The sequence below is a fragment of the Pogonomyrmex barbatus genome, unplaced genomic scaffold (assembly GCF_055798465.1).
Source record: "Pogonomyrmex barbatus isolate J1 unplaced genomic scaffold, ASM5579846v1 scaffold5, whole genome shotgun sequence".
Classification (NCBI taxonomy): domain Eukaryota; kingdom Metazoa; phylum Arthropoda; class Insecta; order Hymenoptera; family Formicidae; genus Pogonomyrmex; species Pogonomyrmex barbatus.
The window spans coordinates 2,540,275-2,560,725 of record NW_028297149.1 but is presented as its reverse complement, the minus strand read 5'-3'; the positions used below and the strand labels follow the sequence as shown (position 1 = coordinate 2,560,725).

Sequence of the window (20,451 nt, the reverse complement as noted above, 5' to 3'; positions counted from 1 at the left end):
GCGAGAAATTTTGCAAAAACAGAAAATTCGTAGATTCGTGCTACTTATAATACATTGCTTCCAGGGAGAATGTTAAAGCAGACGCAGCTTCTAGAATTACAAATTTTTATATAGAATGGGAATTATCTGATAAATATTTCAATCAAATTATTGAAAAATTTGAAATGCCTTCAGTGGATCTTTTTGCGTCAAGAATAAAAATGTAAAAAAATGTAAAATTTTTTATTTTAGATTCCCAGATGCAATAGCAATAGACGCTTTTACAATCTCCTGGAAGAACAAAAATGTCTATGCTTTTCCCTCGTTTGCGCTGATTTTACTTGATTTTGCACTTTAAGAAAAATTATTCGAGAATATCGAAATAAAAGGAAGGGGATAATTCTAGTGCCTTTTTGGTCAACACAACCTTGGTTCCCCTATTCAAAATTCTTTTTATTTCAGAAACACTGATTTTTAAACCAAATAAACGTCTTCTAATATTCCTTTGCAAGATAAGATACAACCTTTGGCGTCCTATGTTTCCCTGATAGCAGGGAAGTTATTATTTGGCGATGTTAAGAGAAGGTGTGAAAGAAAATGTTGTAAACATGATCAGCTCAATTGCTGATTCAACGTTGAAACAATACCAAATTGCGCTGAAGAACTGGTGGGAGTTCATACATGATAGAGGATTGGATGTTTATAATGCTCTAATTCCAGATATTCTAAGTTTTTTATCAAAAAGGTTTGAAGATGGAGCGAGCTACAGCGTATTAAATACAAATTTGGTGCTCTTCTTCTTAAGGGCTATAGATAGGGCAAAATTTTGAAAAAAATCGATTTTTAAATTTTATAATATTTTGAAAAATATACGTATCGAGAATGCATATACAAAGTTCTAAAGAGATATTCCGAAAATTGGCGGAGATATAGCAATTTTCGTGGAGCAATATTTATACGATGGAGCGCGGTGGAGGGTATAATGCGACGCGCCAACCCGATTTTCTTCAAATTGCACGAGAAGCCCTTTGTCGGTTGCCAGGTCATTTTACTTTACTAGAATATAGTTTAGAATAAGCACAGTTTTTTGTCAGAGTGTAGAAAGGGAGGAAAGTATACTTAATTACATCTCGCCAGCTGTGCACAACTTGATCTCAGATGCGCTTGAATAAAATGTTATACGTAGTCGGTCATGATTTGTGTTATATTAGACATTTTGTAAAGTTCTATTTTTATAAAGTATTATCAGTATTAGTGTCATAGATAAGAAAGGAAAAAGGCACGAAGTTGGGAAACCGACAAAGAGAACTGATAGGAACAGAAAAAGATTTAGTCCTGCAAATCGTTACAAAACAGAGAAGCCAGACTTGAATGTCAGCACTTCGTCGAAAAAATTAAGTAGTTTTGGTAAAACTAATGTGACTGTTAATCCAAGTATCAATTACAGGATTATCAATCTTATTACTGCTTTTTACCATGATAAGTGAACATATGAACATTTAATGTCACTACAATATTATTCAATGATAATCATGTCACACTCCTGGATGTGTAAAAGCTTCTACAAATTCAAATTGGTCAAATGCTATATGATTATTACATCGTACAGATGAAGAACGCGTGCATATCGTTGAGCGACAGGCCTACGTTAAGACATGAAGGTCATTTATGCGCTGCTTCTGACGTCGACAAAGAAGCATTTTTAATGCAGAAGAGAGGACTTCCGGCGGACTAGGCGAAGTGTGAAGACGTGAAGCCTTGCCCGTGGAAGAATATAATTAAGGACATAGAGAGCAGAGAGCAAACAGAGAGAGGAGTGATCAGTGAATGAGGAGAGACGAGAGGAAAAACGGAGAGAATAAGGGAGAAGTAAAAAGACAAGAGCAAAGGAAAACAAAAGGAGAAACAGAAAGTGGACAAAGGAGGTTAGAGTTGCTCAACACTGAATAAACAAGCCTCGCGCGGCGAGCGCTGGACTGAAGCGCGCAAGCGCGAAAGCAGCCAACTCAGCAGCGCGAGCGAGAAAGACTTCAACACTAGGGAATTCCAATAAGAAACGAAAGCGGTGAGAGAAGAGGTGGCAGATGGCACCAGTAGCAGGAACCAGGAGTAAGAATAAGGAAGAAGGGACAATTGACAAGTTTACTATGCCTACGGGAAATGAAGAGGCGCGAAGAAAAGGTTTCGAAGAGAGAATGATCGCAATGATGGAGGAGGTAAAGATGGAGATGAAGGAGATCAAAGAAGGAATGAAGGAAAGATTTAAAAAGCAGATAAGAGAACAAATTATAGAAGAAAGAAAAATAAGAGAAGAGAAAAGAAGAAAAGAAAAAGAAGAATGGACACAGGAAAGAGAGCTGCTAGAGAAGAGAATAGCAGAGTTAGAGGCGAGCAACGAGAGAAGAGAGAGAGAGAGGACAGAAAGAACAATATCATGATCAAGGGAGTCAACTGGAAAGAGGAGAAGTTGGAGAAGGAGGTAGAGAACTTTCTAAAAGATAGCATAAAGGCAGAGATAAAAATAAGAAAGGCGTACAAGATAAAAGGGAGCGAAAATAGAAATATGGTGATAGCGGAGATAGACAACTGGGAACAGAAGAAAGAGGTCATGAGAAAGAGGTCATGAAGAAAAAGAAGGAACTGGAGAGAGGTGTAATCATAGAGAACGATTTAACAAAGAAAGAAAGAAAGATGCAATGGAAACTCAGGGAGATAGCGAGAGAGGAAAGAGAGAAAGGCGAAAGAGCAAGAGTAGGATACAAGAAAATAACAATGAGAGGTAAGGAATATAGATGGAATGAGAGGGAAGAAAAATTAGAAGAAGAAAGAGAAGGAAGAAGAGATTGAGGACAGAAGAAACAGAAAGGAGAAGAAGAGGAGAACAGGGCTCGGAGACCCCGAAAAATTATATAATAAATATTTGTAATAATATAAATAATATAATAAAATAATATAATAAAAATTTGTTTCTGGAACATAGTTGGAATAATGAACAAAGGAGAGGACACATGGGAGTATCTCGAAAAATTCGACGTGATAGGACTAATAGAGACATGGATAGAAGAACAAGCATGGAAGAAAATCACAAAGAAATTACCTAATGAATGATTCCAGTGGTACAGCGTTCCAGCAACAAGGGAAAATAAAAAAAGGAAGAGCTAAGGGAGGAATCATGATGACAACAAGAAAGGATATAAAGTTAATCAACACGAGAAAAATAAGCAAAGGAATGGCGGAAATGGAAATCGTGCATAGCGGCAGCAGATGGAGGATAGTCACAGTATGCAGTCATTGCATCGAGGAAACCATGGAAGTCCTACTGGAAGGAATCCAAGAGGAAAAGGAAAGCCACTTAATAATAGGAGGTAATTTCAACGCAAGGATAGGAAACAGGGGAGGACCGATAGAAACGGGAGAGGGGAAGGGGGAAGAAATAAGAAAATCAAAGGATAAGGTGATAAACAGAGAGGGAATTATAATGCTAAACGGACTGAGAGAGAGAGGATGGACGATATTAAATGGAAGCAGCGAGGAGGTAGGAGGTTGGACCTACATAGAAGAAAGCGGAGCGTCAGTAATAGATTACGTCATAACGAGCGTAAAAGCATTGGAGGAGATAAAGAACATGAAAGAAGGTGACAGAATAGAATCAGACCACGTTCCGCTGGAGGTGGAGCTGGAAGGCGCCGACAGAAAGAAGGAGAGAAGAAGCAACACTATTGAAAAGGTAACAAGTGTATGGACAGAAGAAGGGATACAGCAATACCATGAGAAGTGTATAGGATGGAAATGTGAGCAGACGGAAAGTGGGAGAATCTGGAAGGAACTAGAAGAAAAAGTAAAGAAATCAATCACAAAAGTCAAGAAGAAGATCGCACTATGGAAGATAGGAAGGAGGACGTGGCATAGCAAAGAATGGAATAAGAAAAAAAGGGAACTGAGGAAAGAACTTGGAAGGCTAAAAAGAGGGAAAATAAGCAGAGAAGAATTCGTACAAAAGAGGAAAGAATACAGAGATTGGTGCAAGAAAGAAAAGCACAAACATGAAAGAGAAGAAGAGGAAAGGATAGAAGCAATAAGGACAGAAGAAGAGGCATGGAGATACATAAACAAATACAGAAAGAAGAAAGAAGGGATAAGCGAAAGTATAGAGATAGAAAGGTGGACCACGCACTTCATGGAATTGTTGGATGGATCAAAAGATAAAATAATAATGAAAGAAGAAGAGGAAGAGAAGAAGACGGAAAAGGCGGAACAGGAGAGAGAGAAGGAAGAGAATGAATTAACAAGGGAAGAAATAATAAAACAACTAATAGAACTGAAGAAGAGAAAAGCCCCGGGAGAGAATGAAATTGAAAACGAAGCATGGAGGCTGATGTCAAAAGAAATAGGAGAAACCTTTGTGATGCTGCTAAACAAGATATGGAAAGGAGGAGGCATACCGCAAGAATGGAACAACGGCCTAATAAGCCCAATATATAAGAGAAGAGAGAAGAATGAGGTAACTAATTATAGAGGAATGACGCTGATGGACACGGCATACAAAATATATGCAAAGGTGCTAAATGAAAGACTGAAAAAGGAAATAGAGAAAAATCTTGAAGAAGGACAATTTGGGTTCAGAGAAGGAAGAGGAACCATTGATGCGGTGTATACACTAAACTATGTGGCGAATAGGGAGTTAGCGAGGAAGAAAGGAAATGCATTCTTTGCGGATCTAAAGGCGGCTTTTGATAAGGTGGATAGAAAAAAGCTAGGAGAAATGATTGAAAAACAAGGTGTTGGAGAGAGATTAAGAAAAAGAATAATGGAAACGTACAGAGAGACGAAGAATATAATGAGGGTAGGAAACAAAAAAAATCAAAGATATTCTGGACAAAGAGAGGATTAAGAGGGATGCCCATTGAGCTCTACGCGGTTTAATATATACTTGGCGGACCTGGAGGTGGAATTGAAAAAGAAACAAACAGGAGGAATAGTAGTGGGAAAGGAAAAATTCTGGTCAATAACTTATGCAGACGACATCGTGCTACTGGCAACAAGTGAACAGGAATTAAAAGGCATGATGAAGAGATTTAGAAAATACATCCAAAAGAAAGATTTACTACTAAGTCCAGGAAAATCTAAAGTACTAGTTTTCGAAAGAGGAAGAGGACGAAGAGGAAAGAGAGAGTGGAGATGGGGAGAGGAGGATATCGAAGAGGTGAAAGAGATGAAATACCTGGGGTACATCATACAAAAAAACGGTAGAGCAGAAAGGCACCTAGAGGAAAGAATGAAAAGAGCGATGATCGCGATGAAGCAAACATGGAGTATTGGAGAGAAACTGTTTAAGAATGATTTCGAGAGAAAAATGAAGATGTTCAATGCGCTATTGGAAAGTATTGCGTTATACGGAGCAGAAGTATGGGGATGGAAAAATGAGGAAAGGCTAGACAGGATCAAAAAGAAATATACAAAATAGATCTTGGAACTAGATAGAAGGACACCAAACCACATATTGCTGGAGGAGACGAAGATTAGGGAAATAAGAATAGAGGTTATAAGAAGAGCAAGCAAGTACGAAGAGACTAACAGGAAAACGAACAAAAAGTTAGTAACAGAATGCATAAGGGAGATAGAAAAAGGAAAAAGAGAAAGCGAAGAAAGCAAGTGGGAAAAGAAGAGAAGGATAATGATGGAGAAGTCGGAAGTAAGCAGAAAGGAACTGAGGGAGAGAAGAGAGAGCGAGGAGCCTAAAAAGATAACGCAACTAATAATGGAGCGAATAGAAAGAAGAGAGAGAGAGGAAAGAAGGAGAAAAATCGAGAAGAGGAAAATCAAGAAGGAGAAAAATCAGTGTATCTGCGAGGAAAAATGAAGAAGAAGGACAGGAACTTAATAGCTGGATATAGATGCGGAAACACAGCGAGAGGAAGCCAATACTGGAGAGCAGAAAAAGAAAGGAAATGCAGAGTATGCAAAAAAGAAACGGAGAGTATATGGCACGTCTTGAAAGAATGTGAAGATACCAAGGTGGAAACGCCAATAGAAGAAATATTGGAACAAGATGGAAAAGGAAAAAATATATTAAAAAGAATAGACAGAATAAGAAGCAGAAAGGGAAGAGAAAGAAAAGATGAAGGAAGGGAGCATAGTAACAGAGAAGGGAGCAGTGAAGAGAGAGAAGGAGACAGGGAGGATGGAGAGAGGGACGCAGGAAAGAAGAGGAACGGGAAACGGAGAGAGAGAGAGATAGGGAGAGAGATGAATAATGAAGATAAACAGTGCAATAGATAAGTAATAAGAAAGGGAGTGGAGATTGTATTAGATTAGGACATTAAACATATGTATAGTAAAATGTTGTAAAGCTGGAAGTCATCCAAAGTCACGGATTATAAATAAATAATAATAATAATAATGCAGAAGAGGTATTATATGTTCCAGGAATTGTCTAATAAAAGTAAGCAACTTAAATTTTGAATTTAATGCGCAGTTAACATATAGTAATCTGAAAATAAAATTTCAAACATTTTTCTCAAAATCATTTGTTTCAACCTGATTGACAGCTAATCAGGAAATCTACTCCACCTATTGACTTGGGGCAAATTGTATTGAGTAGCCGTTTGACCACGTTAATATTGACCATAGTCCCGATTGACCACCGTTCCGATTGCCCACCGTCCCGATTGATCATCGTCTCGATTGACCACCGTTCCAATTGATCTCCGTCCTGATTGACCACAGTCCCGTTTGACCATCGTTCCGATTGACCACCGTCCCGATTGACCATTGTCCCGATTGGCTATTTCGAAATTGATCATATTCAATGTACTGTTGTTATCACTGCGATTAATAATATTTTTTACTTTTTATCAAGTAATATGTATATTTGTTTTCTCTTAATTCTGCCAAATTTTACATATTACAGTAATTAACCTCAAATCTTGGTAATATGTAAAGAAAAATTAGTTTTCCAGAGGTTATGAAATATATTAGATGTACTATATAATTGTTACTATATCTATATTCATCATTTCGTGTAATGGATAATAGTATAAATGTTTTACTTAAAAATAGTTATTCAAAAATCTATGTGGAATAATATAATCGTGGACCTCGTTTCGCTCCTAAGCATCGGGGTAGTGATGTGAAATCTATGTGGAAATGTGTTTTTTTCCCGATAACACACATAGTCGTTGGTTATCAGGATGTGCGCTATCGAAAAGAAACGCGTTTTTTTCTCGACAGCATACATTACCTGATAAGTGTGCTATCGGGAAGAAACGCGTTTTTTTCCCGATAACAGACATGTAAGATTCGGCAAAGTTAGGAAAAAACGAATATCCCGCATACTAGAATAGACTGCACATACTTCATATAAAGTAAAAAATATTATTAGCAATGATAACAACAGTACATTGAATATGATCAATTTCAAAATAGCCAATCTGGACGGTGGTCAAACGGAATTGTGGCCAAACAGGACTGTGGTCAATCAGAACGGTGATCAATTGGAACGGCGGTCAATCGGGACGGTGGTCAATTGGGATTGTGGTTGAACGGGACTGTGGTCAAACGGGACTGTGGTCAATCGGGACGGTGGTCAATCGGGTCCGTAGTCAATCGGGACGATGGTCAAACAGGATTGTGGCCAAAAGAGACGATGGTCAATCGGGACAGTGATCAATTGCAACGTCGTCAATATCAATGTGGTCAATCGCAACGTGGTCAATTGGAACTTTGATCAATATTAATGTGGTCAAACGAGACGCTCTCAATTACATTTTATGCAGAAAACCTACCTCTATCGCTGGACATAACCATTTTTTAATTAATAAAAATTTGACAATTTTATTCATCTTTCTTGTAACAAAAAGAAGGCCAAATTAAAAAAAGATTCACATGTCCACTTTTTGCAATTTTGTAATTTCCGTACGTCCGATTATAGCTATACTTATTATTTTTTATAATCTTTTTTTTTTTTGTTTCAGAGAGCGCATATAGTCGAATTGTTAACAAGGCAAAAATAATGTTTTAAGATTATCCTTTGTACAGCAGCCTTAATTATTAGGGCCCGGATGTTCGTACGATCTCTCGTGCCATGCGCGGAATACCGCTGCGTGCGAGTGAGTCGAGTACTCGCTAAAGTGAGATAGCAATATTACTCGATAGCAATACTACTCTTTATTTTTTTGATATTTTGTAGATATTATATTATTTAGTTTCAATATATTGTTTCAATATATTGTTTCAATATATTTGTTTCATTTAATCTATGTTATATTTTAAGATTTAAAAAGTAATATGATTTTAAAATATTTGTACGTCTAATAAAATTCAAACGTATTATTTGCTATATTTTGTTTACGTTTGTTTAATAGACCGCGCGCTAGCCGAAATCATTAATTCGGATTACGTCGAGTTAAACGTCGAATTTCTTTAAGAAATGTTACTATCTCACTTTAGCATTCGACTCACTCACACAGCGGTGCTCCGTGCGCGAGAAATCGCATGAACATCCAGGGCTTATTAATTATAGTATACAAGTTAAAAAAATTTTTTTTATGTACAATATTAATAGAATAAAAACATCATAAAACAAAATTACCTTTATATAACTTTATATAACTTTATTATATATTTAAAAAAAGTTTTCCGTTAAGGGTTATAGACACTCTATAGCCCTTAACGATATTTCTCAAGATAATCTTATAATGTGGTTTTTGAAAGGGATTTTTAAACGAAAACCAAAACGACTAAACCAAAACATTCCAGTACATGGGACGTAACACTAGTATTAAACTGTATTGAAGATCTTCCTCCAGAGTCTCAATTGAAAATCAAATATACGGCGGAAAAATCCTGTTAGTCTTAATGATAGACCTTAGCGTTAATCATCATTGAAATGTCAAAAAATTCTCAGCTGGGACAATAAAGGTACCAGATCTAATTAAAATATTAAAATCAGGAACTTTTCAACCTGAATTATATTTGCTCTTTTGTCAAAACAAGACCGGATCTATGCGTTGGTCCTGTGTCCTGTGTCCTGGAATATTTAGATTACAAAAAACTTAAGCGATAAAAAACGATTGTTAATTGCGAATAAATCCTTATGGCTCTGTGAGTTCACAAACTATAGGACATTGGATTAAATTTATGTTAAAGCTAACGAAAACGGTTATAGATACAAAACAATTTTCTGCGTATAGTACTAGACGTGCGGCGATTTCAGCTACAGCTATTTAAGAGAGGTGTTGACATTGCAACTGTTAAACGAACTACGGGATGATCTATATAATCTCAAACATGAAATTCTATAATAGACCCATTCAGTCGGCCAATGATCTTTTTGCTCGTTTAGTTTTACTAGTATAAAATATTTTTTTGAGTTATGCATTAAAAATCTACACTTGTTAATTCTTTATCATCGAGAACGAGATGATGAATATAATGGAACGATCAAACGAGCCAAGGACGAGCGAATGTTCGACCGATATTATACTTATCTCGTTCGAAGATGATCCCTTCCTCAGTATTATCTAGAACAACTTTTCCCTAGAATCATCAGTTTAACGATGACTTAAAAAAAAAAGAAAAGACAAGGAAGAAAGAAAGCGACTGATTCCGAAATAATGCTGAATTACAAAAAATAATATGAGAGGAGACACTGACGGAAGGGAAATTAGATATATAGATTGACGTTAGATTTGAATAAAGTACATTCTAAAAAGTTGTGGATTTGAGCACTGCCAAGCAGTGCTACTCCAGTTGTTAATTCTTTATCATCTTCGAACCATTTTCCATCAATCTGAACTTAAACTTTTGACTGGTAGTGTAATTGAGAGGTTTCTGACTCTCACTGACTCTAATAGTTAAAAAGAAGAAAACATTTGGCATCAAGACTTGATCGAAAAAGAATAATTCGTGCGCCATCAAAGGAAGCTTAATATATATAAACGGAGAGTGTAAATATCGTGGGATTCGAGGCATTCGATATGTACTTAATTTTTTAATTTATCTATCAAATGTATCTGTGATGTCTACGTTTAATGTTTGTCAATTGTCACGTAATATTTATCACGTTTGGTTTCGCATTATCAAGAGCTTGAGATTATTATCAAACAATGTATTTGACGGCTTCTTCGTTCTTAAATTTGATATTGCTAATTATTTGAAAATAACAAGACACATAGGTGAACATGTGGCACTATACAATAAATATTTAACATACAAGAATATTTAAATCAATAATATTTAAATCATTCTATACCTTTTTCTATTTCTATCTTTATTCAAAAACAAACAAAAAAATATTAATCAGCGAAATATTCCCCGTTTGCATCAACGACCTTTCGCCATCTTTCGGGTAGCTTGCGAATTCCTTGACGATAGAAGCTCACCGGCTTCGAAGCGATAAAATCATCAATGCATTTTCGTATCTCTTCAAATCTCACGAAATGTGTATCAGCCAAATGATGCTGCAGCGACCGGAATAGGTAGTAATCGAAAGGCGCCATGTCTATACGCCGCGTGCGGGAGAAGTTCCCCGCCTAACGCAAGATATGGTCCTGAGTCGCTTTCGTAACATGTGATCGAGCATTGTCATGAAACACTTTACGACGTCCTTGGCCAGTAAATGGCCTCTTTTCTTCTAATGCATCGCTCAAATTGGTCAATTGTTGTTGGTAGCGGTCTGCCGTGATTGTTTCACCCGATTGTAACAACTCGTAATACAACACACCTTTCCAATCCAGATACAGAGCAAAACCTTCTTGGCGTGGATATTGGGCTTTGGCATCGATGTCGAAGGTTGATCAGGGTCAACCCATTATTTTCTACATTTAGGGTTATCATAAAGAATCCACTTTTCATCGCCTGTAATGATTTTGTGCAGAAAATCTTTTTTCCGGAATTTTGAAAGCAAAGTGAGTGCAGTGTTACCCCGACGATTTTTGTTGTCTTCGGACAATTCATGCGGAACCCATCTGCCTTCCTTCTGAACCTTTCCCATCGTACGGAAATGGTTTGCTGCGTAACGCCAAGCTGTTCTGCAAGCTCCTTTTCAGTTTGCGCAGAGTTTATATCCAGCAGTGCTTGCAATTCGTCCGTTTCAATCTTTTGAGGGCGTCCAGCACGCGGTTCATCTTCAAGACTGAAATCTCCTTGGCGAAATTTTTGATACCATCTTTTACATGTAGTATGACTTATAGCGTTCTCTCCATATGCAGCACAACTCATTGCAGTGGCTTCAGCAGCATTTTTCTTCAGATAAAACGCGAAGTGAATGGAAAATCGAATATGCTCTTTTGTTATTGCCATGAACACTATTGATTTTTGAGATTATGTGCAAACGCCAAACGTATGGCATTTTAGAAGGCCAAGTATCAACGCTTTAAAACTGCAAAAAGGCGGGAAGATATATAAAATTTAAATTGTTATTTCGGTTGTATGAAATCTAAAGCTCAGAACTTTTTTGTACACCTAATATATAATATATATAATTATAGATATAATTATATATACAATTATATCCACTTATTTCTGTTGTTCTGCATAAACATATAATTCTTTATATATGATTACATGTAAAAAAATTTTGGATTTATCATTTAATATTAAATCAATAATGATTAATCCTTAAATACTAAAAAATAATGACACTTATTGAGGTTGATTCTTGGGATATCGATTTAAAAAACGAATAAAAATACAGGAATTTTATAATTTATATTTTATTAATCTTTTGATGCGGGAAGCATATATACATGCTCTCCGCTCTTATTTCATAAATTATTGGTCCTATTTTTATGAAACTTGATATACAAAGATGGTATACAAAAGATTTTTGATGGTGCTTTTTTCGATTCTGAAGTCAAAAATTCAAATTAAGATGACATCATTTTAAGATGCCGGATCTAATATGGCTGTCGTCTAAATGTTGAAAAAATGTGAAATATATTGTTCAAAATTTATGAAATCAAGAAACACGGGTCATATTTCGACGCCAAGTTCGCGCGCAACGAAGTTCGCGTAGAACAGCGGCGTGACGCCCGTGGCTCTACCGAGACCTCGGGATGAACTCGGTCTACATTTTCATATCTCAGCAATGATTGCATCGATTAAGTACTAACTACGCTTAATCGACAGCTAAGTATCAAATTATATGAGAAAAGTGTTTTTATTCTTTTTTTTCGTGTTCTACAAACTGAGATATCGCGACGTAGAGTTCAAATTGATAAATTTTAAAAAATTTATCAAATTTACCAATGTTCTGGTCGTCAACCGTGACTTTCTTTTTTCTTCGCAAGAGGCGCTAGTGAACGCCTCTGTATGACAGCTCTTGCAGCGCTCATTTTTTTTATATGTCTTTGACAGATGTCTTTCATGTGAAGTTGTATGTATTAATAAAAAAGAAGATATGTCACATAACGTGTGTCACATAGAATAGTAAGTAATACTGTAATATATAATTAAATATTACTTTTTTGGGATGGTATCATTCTCATGACCTATGTAAAAATTGTACACACACACGGAAAGATACAATATTTAAAAATGAATTAACATTGATATGAGAAATACTTATCATTCATTTACAATTATTTTCAGAACAAAATGGTAAATTAATAAAAATAGATCAATTTAATTTGCGTGCAGTACTGACAACTACAATATCAGTAGAGAGACAATTTTATAAGATAATGAAATTGCCATTTTTCATCATGTATCATCTATTGAAGATGATCATTATACAAGTATATGTAAAAATGAAATCTAATGGATAGATAGATATTGATGATGCGCAAATTAAGAAAACATGACTTAGAGGAGCAAAAGGAGGAGCAAAAAGTGTGTATATATTTCTTTTTCAAAAAGCTATTAAAAAATAATTATTGATTGTATGTTCTTTCTAGTATATGTAAAGTATAAAAATGTTTCAAATATGCTAAATAATAGATATTATTAGTTATCAAAAAAATGAGTGATATCCTAACAAAATTATTTTAAAAAAGGTAAAAACTAACACCAAGTTCACGCATTCCTTTTCTTATTTATGTAAAAGAAAGAATTTTATACAAAAATTTTCATCTATAAAAGGTTTTTTTAGTAATTTTATTTTGATACAAAAGATGTGATACCAAGAACAAACGCCAACTTTTAATTTAATAAAATAAAAAGAACTTTAGTGAAATATATTTTATTTTGTAGTTCATTTTTATTTGAAAAATCCAGGATTCACATTACTAGGGTTTTGATGATTCTCTTTTTAAATTTAGAAATTTGATTGTAGAAGTTTGATTGATGATACATTGGTGAAGCACGAAGCATGGCTCGAGAACTTCCAGTTTCAAGCTCTTCTTGGAGTTATTGGCGCCATGTAAACTTATGTTAGCGGCAGACTGGAACGAAAGATATTTACAATATATATCCTATCGATATTATGTACAACAAAAAATATTTACAATATATTCACAACGTATTCATTTATTTGTGAATAAATTTTGCGATTCTTAATATCATGTTCTTGTATGGTTGTATTATTATATTTTGAAACATTCTCGTTTTGAAACATATAAAGCTACGTTACAGATTGTGCATAGAAATCATATCATACTTCGAATCTGATTGTGATTTACATTTTTGCCTTCAAGACACAGAATGTTGCTTAGCACCGATTGAGCAGTTCTATTTTTTGCAGATCCAGTGTGATTGAATAGTTCTTCTAGCACTGCAAGTTTGAAGGAAGAAAGTTCACATTTGGACTGGGATTTGTTTTTGTACATAACGTATGCGTTGTACATCATCAAATCTAAAACATGGAAGAAGATCCATGACATCTTGTATTATTTGATGATCTTTCGTACACATTCAGTACTGCTCAGCATCATGTCGGACTTGTCTACAAGATCCATATTAGAATTATAATCAATGACCATTGTTGGCTTCCATGGAATTAATTGGCCAGTTATATGGTCAATCTTGTTTGTCTCCATGATCGTATATCATCTCTATATTTTCTTGAACAGTACTGAGCATTGTCACTTCCCGCTTGTTCTGCCATGAAAAGCAGGGTCTCTATATACTGCCATTGCACTGTACCTTTTGATATCTTCTTGCCTTTCTGTGATTTATCTTTTTCTTTAACCTGTGACAAACACAATTCGTTCTTACTGTGCCACATGCACTAGTTTTATTCTGATGGAGAAAATCAAGAAGATTAGGTGAAATGTATCAGTCGATGACCCTGATCTAAAGATTTATCCAACAATGTAGATACTATTGAGCCAGACAATCCAATATCTTTATTGAATTCAATTTTTTTGTCTTGTCCAGTATAAATAATAATGTTCAGTATGAATTATGTCAAGCAATAATAATGTTCAGTATCAATCATGTCAAGCAATCGCACAACATGAAGAGTTTCACATCTGTGTCTTTTGTTTGGAATAAACTGTTTGAATGACAGACGACCTTTCCATAACATCAACGATATCATCGAGCATGCAGAGCTTTTGGAACGACTTTTTCATCAGAGCAAACTTGTTTAAAATGTGCTAGAATGGAAGCAATCTTAAATAGTTTATGTTCTTTTTACTGATTTTCATTATTGAAATAAAGAAACTAATAAGTAAAATTTCTAAAAATCTACCTCTAGCATTTTTGAAAAGAATGGAATGGCAATTATTTCATTGGTTACTTCAATGATCTCTTATATTGTTTTTCCACATACTGGACATGAGTAAACATAATCCCAAAAACAAAAACGTTTCATTTTCAACAGTATCTTTCCAAGAACGTCCATATAGGTATTTCTCTTATTTTAAGAGTAATATCTATTTATTTCTGTTACAATCATAGGTAGCATGTCTTTTACGAAGAGTTCAAAACAATTGAAAGGTAAGATATTCGTATCAATTGTTCCAAATTCACTTTGACTTGCTGTCGAAAATAAATAAGGAGGGTTTAAAGTCATCGTTTGTCTAAGATCGTCCGTGAAATTTCTTTTTCTTTCTTCTAAGTTGACGATTTACTTCCACAGCAAAATCGTCGTCTTCATTTTTGGAAATATACTCGGACAATTCAGATGCTGAATCCACATCAGAATCTATATCGGATTCAGGATTTGCATACACTTCTTCTATTGTATCAGACATTTTTGAGAAGTAAAGAAGCACAAAGGTAACGAAAGAATGTAACAAAAAGTTAACGTAAAGTAGTTAGTACAACTGAGTGATGAATAAGTGAATATAATAGTGTATCTACACAACAAAATAAAGTGCAATAACACAAAGTCAGTATGTCTGAGTGATGCATGAGTGAATATACATGAATGATAGTGAACTTCCATAAAAATACAATGCTACAACCCAAAGTCAACCCCCAGTTGCCTGAATGATAAATGAGCGAATATGTGAATTATGAGTAAACAAATATGCTTAAATGATGAAGTGAACATCTACAACAAAAGTACCATCAAATAAAGTCAATATATCCGAATAATGATGACAGTGAACATCTACGACCTATATGCAAGAAAAAAATGCCAGTGCACATAAGTAATAATTGATAGAAAACCATAATTTTCAATGATATCGTGTTTGTCATCTGTCATCACGGTAGTAGACAAACTTGTAGAATAGACTTTGAATATATTGTGGATATTTTTTGTTGCATACTATGTCAATAAGATGTAAATATATTCTGAATATTCTTTATTCCAAGCTGTCAGTAACAAAAGTTTACGTGATATTGATGAGCTGCAAAGAAAACATCAAAAACCCCTAATATGAATTCCATAGATTTCAAGCAATATTTGAATTTTTTGACTCCTTCAACGTCAGACATATTAGATTCGCCATCTTGAATTTTGAGTTTTTGCCTTCAGAATCGAAAAGAGCGCCATCGAATACCCTTATAATAGGAATTTTATGGATATTAAATAATATTTGTATTTTCGACCACTTCTACGGCGATAATATTAAATCCGCCATCTTAGATTACAGGATTTTGAAATACTAAGGATATACTCAGATTCGGATTTAGCAACCCAAAATTACCCTTAAACATTAACTTTTTCATAATTCATTTATGAGCAACCTCCGTTCTGAAAGAATTAATCAAATCGTTATAAATCAATTTTTATGAAAGTACTTTAACAAAAACATCTTTTATTTGGCTTTAAGGAACTTTTTTGTCCACATTCAGTAAATAATGACACTTAATATGGAATATTTATGAATTATAAACAAAAATTTAAATAACCTTAAAAATAACATTTTTTTCAAAAACTATGAAGCGAAAAAATAAACATAAAATCATATTTCAATAAAGAAATTGACACTTATAGACTATTATTTAAAAATACTCGCGATACATTTTACAAACTGTTTTCGAGCACTGTAAACAAATTGGTTTTTTACACCCAACAAATGCACACTGTTTTTCTGTATTTTTTAGAGGAACACACATACACAGTTTAAGTGTGTGAAGATGTACATTCAATAATCTGTTTTGTAAATGAGGTGTTAGTAAATGAGGTGTTTTGTAAATGAACTAATTTTGCAATCATTCCTGTAAATTCCATGCATAGTTGATACTTTGAAACAAAAGAAAAGCGTTCGCGCAAGCAATATCTATTAGCCTGAAAAATATAATACTGGGCCATCGTTTCGTTCTAGGACTGCAAGTAGCTTTTGTGCATTTCTCATCTAGAGAATCTACATTATTATTGGAATTGTAAAATACTATAATTTCAGGCAAGCCGTTGGTTATGTCAGTTCCTTTAGAATGGTACATGAATGATATAAATATTACAGCCTTCTTTTGCTTTGAAATAGATGATAATAGCGTCACGTCTTTGGTAAATCTATAAATACTGCTTTGTACAGTGCGAGTTTTATGAGGTTAAAAAGGGATTTCCCGTTTATTCTTTTTCAAAGTACTTGTAAATATTAGATTTCTTTTCTTCAATTCCCATACAAATTCGATTGATGAAAATCAGTTGTCAGCGATTCTTACGGTGATATTATTGATAATTTTTGAAAACCTCAGAACAGATTGGGTTGATTTAAAAATTTTTTTTGTCATGTGTAGGACCTATGCTATCAGAATCTTTAACATGACATCTGTAAGTATTGAAAAGATCCATTTTTAAAATCAGTCAAACACATGATATTGATGCCGTATTTTGCCAGATTCTTTATGTATATTTTATGTTTATATCTTCCATGAAATGGAATCAATATTTTGTCAAAGCAAGCACCTCCATTGTATTATTTTTTTACAATTAGAGATAAATTTGTCAAATATTTCAGAAATAGCACTTATAATGTTTTCTTTTGTTTCGGGTACGTACGTTTGTCAAAACGTAAACATTGTAAAATTATTGCAAAGCACTCCTTTGATATTATAGCACGAAATACATTTTGTCTAGTTTTTGCAAATAGACATAGATCTAGTTAGTTGCAAATATGAGACATAGATCTTCAAGGTGAATTTGAAGGCGACATAAAATAAAAGTAAACCAAGGAAAGTTCTAAATTTGATTATATCTATGATTTTCAATTCAGTGTGATTGGAATCCTTATATTTCTGCCTCATTTCTGATAATTTATCGTTAGTCTACAACAAAATAATATTTTATATTTCTTTATTAAAAAACAGTTCAAATAATTCACTGAAGTTGGACAGAACTGTAATCTTCCTGTAATATGTAATATATTGTGATCTGTAATATATAATATTTGTGTAATATTTGTGATATGTAATATATTGTCTGTATTCGTACATTATGATTTGGAGAGTTCTTAAAGCATTTGAATTGATCCTTCCCATAATTAAAATTTGACGAGTAAGTGACTCATCATCATCATCAAAAGACGTGGACTCCGCAACAATAGAATCCGATGGCGTCTTTACATTCCTCTCTTCTTCATTAACAGAAAGCTCTGATTTACTGTCATGTTTGCTGTATTCGACGTAATTAGAGTCTATATCAGAATCACTAAAATCTTAACCTTTGTCGTTTTTCAATTTTGTACAATATTCGTAACGTTGATTACATGTCTGTGGCCTTTACTTGAACTTGATTGACCAGAATTCATTTTTATAAAAAAAGGAAAATTATCACATGAAGAGGTTGATTCGGAGGACCATGTAAAGAAAAAGAAATCCTTGTATTTAGTGTAATCTACGCAAGTGCCATACTTCCAATACCACGGCTCACGAGTCATTGGTTGAACGAAAACTGCATGTGACGACAAATAAAGCACTTGAAAGCGAAAATGAGACAGATTTAGCATTTTGTTTTTTTTTTCGCAAGATCCCCTGAACCAACCCTAATACTTAAGGGTTAATTACTATTAATCTTAAAATTCCATTGAGAGACTAAGACCACTCTCTGATCGAAGTACTGATCATGAGGATTCGAGAATATATATACATATATGTATATTGTAATGCATGTACTCGTATATATGTGTGTGTGTGTGTGTGTGTGTGTGTGTGTGTGTGTGTGTGTGTGTGTGTGTGTGTATATATATATATGACATTGTATTGTTTAACGTGTTGTTCTAAACACATTATTGTGATGAATATCATCATATACCTCAGTAATCGAAAGGATAAGCTATCTGCCCGGGAAGCAGGGGCTCCAGGTTCGATTCTGAGATAATATTTTTTGCAAAAATAATAATTATGAATTTTTACGACTGATTCGTAGACAGGTCTCACTGTGACGCACATCCTCCTTTCTTACTTGGAGTCCGGTTCAGTTGAATTGTTTTCTTCTTGTTCGGATATAGCTTGTCGGAATTCGCAGGAGGGAAAAAAATAACATGAGAGTTTATGTAACAAATAGATGTAACAATTTATTTCGCGTAAGATGATTGTTTACAAAATGCGCCAATGCTTTTACAAAATGATGATATATCTCGCTTACAACTTTGTGTGTCAAATGCGTTTGATATAAAATTTTATAATTTTTATAATTCACAGATCTAGTTACAGCACGCGATGAAATGTGTCGGTAGATTGTAGTATTGATCGGGTCGCGCTGATCGCGGATAACTGTTTTATCTCGGCGTGGTTTTCTGGCGGCAGGCGTAAACACGGTATTAAATTTATTTTGATCGATAATCGCGATTGCTTGCAGTGAACAGATCTAGTGCGGTGCGTTGATAACGATTGCAATAGCGTGGCCCTTTAGGAATGGGATCGTTCGTGCGCGGATCGATGCGCGAATGATAGTATTATTTTCATGGCATATGATGATTTATGTGTATTATTACAGCGCATAATGATGATCGATCTTTAACGCAGAAAATCCGGTTATCTCTAGAATGCACCTAGTACTCTGAGTGCATCAGAGTTTTGCCAGACGGAGGCAATCGGCCAGATAATCTGGATAGAGGCGGATTTTCCTCGCTTCGATGCAATTAGTCATATAAGCGGTAATTCTATTAAAAATCGCGCGGAAGCTGTCAGATATTGTTATGCCTAATGGAGATGAGGAACAACTTTATCTCAAATTTTTCACCCCAACAATAGAATTTTGGAATAAGCGAATGTTAAAAGATTTGGCTGTCCGGATATTTTTGGCGTTGCCCTCACCTCGTTTGTGTGCGAAATCTATTCGGGGTCGGAAGCCGAATTATATTCGTACATACAAACGTATCGAAAAAAAAAACTTTTGTTTAGAGCGAAGATGGGTTTTTTATATCGCTGCAATCAAACATTCGAGCAGATTCAGATTTTGCGATTTTATCTCCGGATGCACTGGATGATGTTCGGCCGAATTCGGCGACATGACATGTGGCGCGATCTCACGAAACATATGCAAGTATGCAAGTTTTTGCCTATTTTCCTAATATTGGAAAGAATAAGTAAATGCATTGCGCCTTACGTTCGACAAATGATTGGTCGGGCATAATTGTCCGGATTAATGTCTGGAAAAACGGTATATGTTTGGCACCATTACAGTCTTTTGAAGGAAGCGTCCCATTCGACCGTCGTGAGACAGGTTAGTTTTACCCTACTGATGACTAGTCATTGCGATAGTAATCCTGCTCAGTACGAGAGGAACCGCAAGTTCGGACATTTGGTTCACGCACTCGGTCGAGCGGCCGGTGATGCGAAACTACCATCCGTGGGATTATGCCTGAACGCCTCTAAGGCCGTATCCTCTCTAATCAAAGGTGGCAATGATATCTCTAGGAGTCTCGTGAGTCGAAAGGCTCAAAACAATGTAACACTACTAGGCGGCCAGTCCACGGGCCGGTCGTCACACGAGCCCGGTTTGCCGTATGGCGCCATTGCCCGTCGTCGGGATCCCACCGATACGACGGCACGGCATCTAACGGTCGAACATGAGTTTCGCAAGTTCGATGTCGAGACTCGGAACCGTCTGTAAACGACTTAGGTATCGATTGAAAGATATCTATTAGATTCGGAAAAAATTAACGGAGACCGACTGGATTTGAATTCGAGATC

General features: G+C 35.1%; 1 protein-coding gene and 3 pseudogenes across 1 annotated transcript; 3 read left to right on the top strand and 1 right to left on the bottom strand.

Moving 5' to 3' along the window:
• Positions 1-1,399: 1,399 nt before the first annotated feature.
• LOC148935301 (uncharacterized) lies at positions 1,400-2,938 on the top strand (annotated as a pseudogene).
• A 270-nt stretch (positions 2,939-3,208) lies between these two features.
• LOC105427362 (uncharacterized) lies at positions 3,209-4,870 on the top strand. The gene has a single exon (XM_089081542.1). The coding sequence runs from the start codon at positions 3,209-3,211 to the stop codon at positions 4,868-4,870; it is 1,662 nt and encodes a 553-aa protein (XP_088937668.1).
• A 171-nt stretch (positions 4,871-5,041) lies between these two features.
• LOC148935300 (uncharacterized) lies at positions 5,042-12,020 on the top strand (annotated as a pseudogene).
• Positions 12,021-12,136: 116 nt separating this feature from the next.
• On the bottom strand, positions 12,137-20,076 carry LOC148935299 (uncharacterized; annotated as a pseudogene).
• Between the last annotated feature and the right edge of the window lie 375 nt (positions 20,077-20,451).

Bases quoted from the DNA above. Each gene is read 5' to 3' on its own strand.
- LOC105427362 (XM_089081542.1), top strand. From the start codon at position 3,209: ATGGCGGAAATGGAAATCGTGCATAGCGGCAGCAGATGGAGGATAGTC.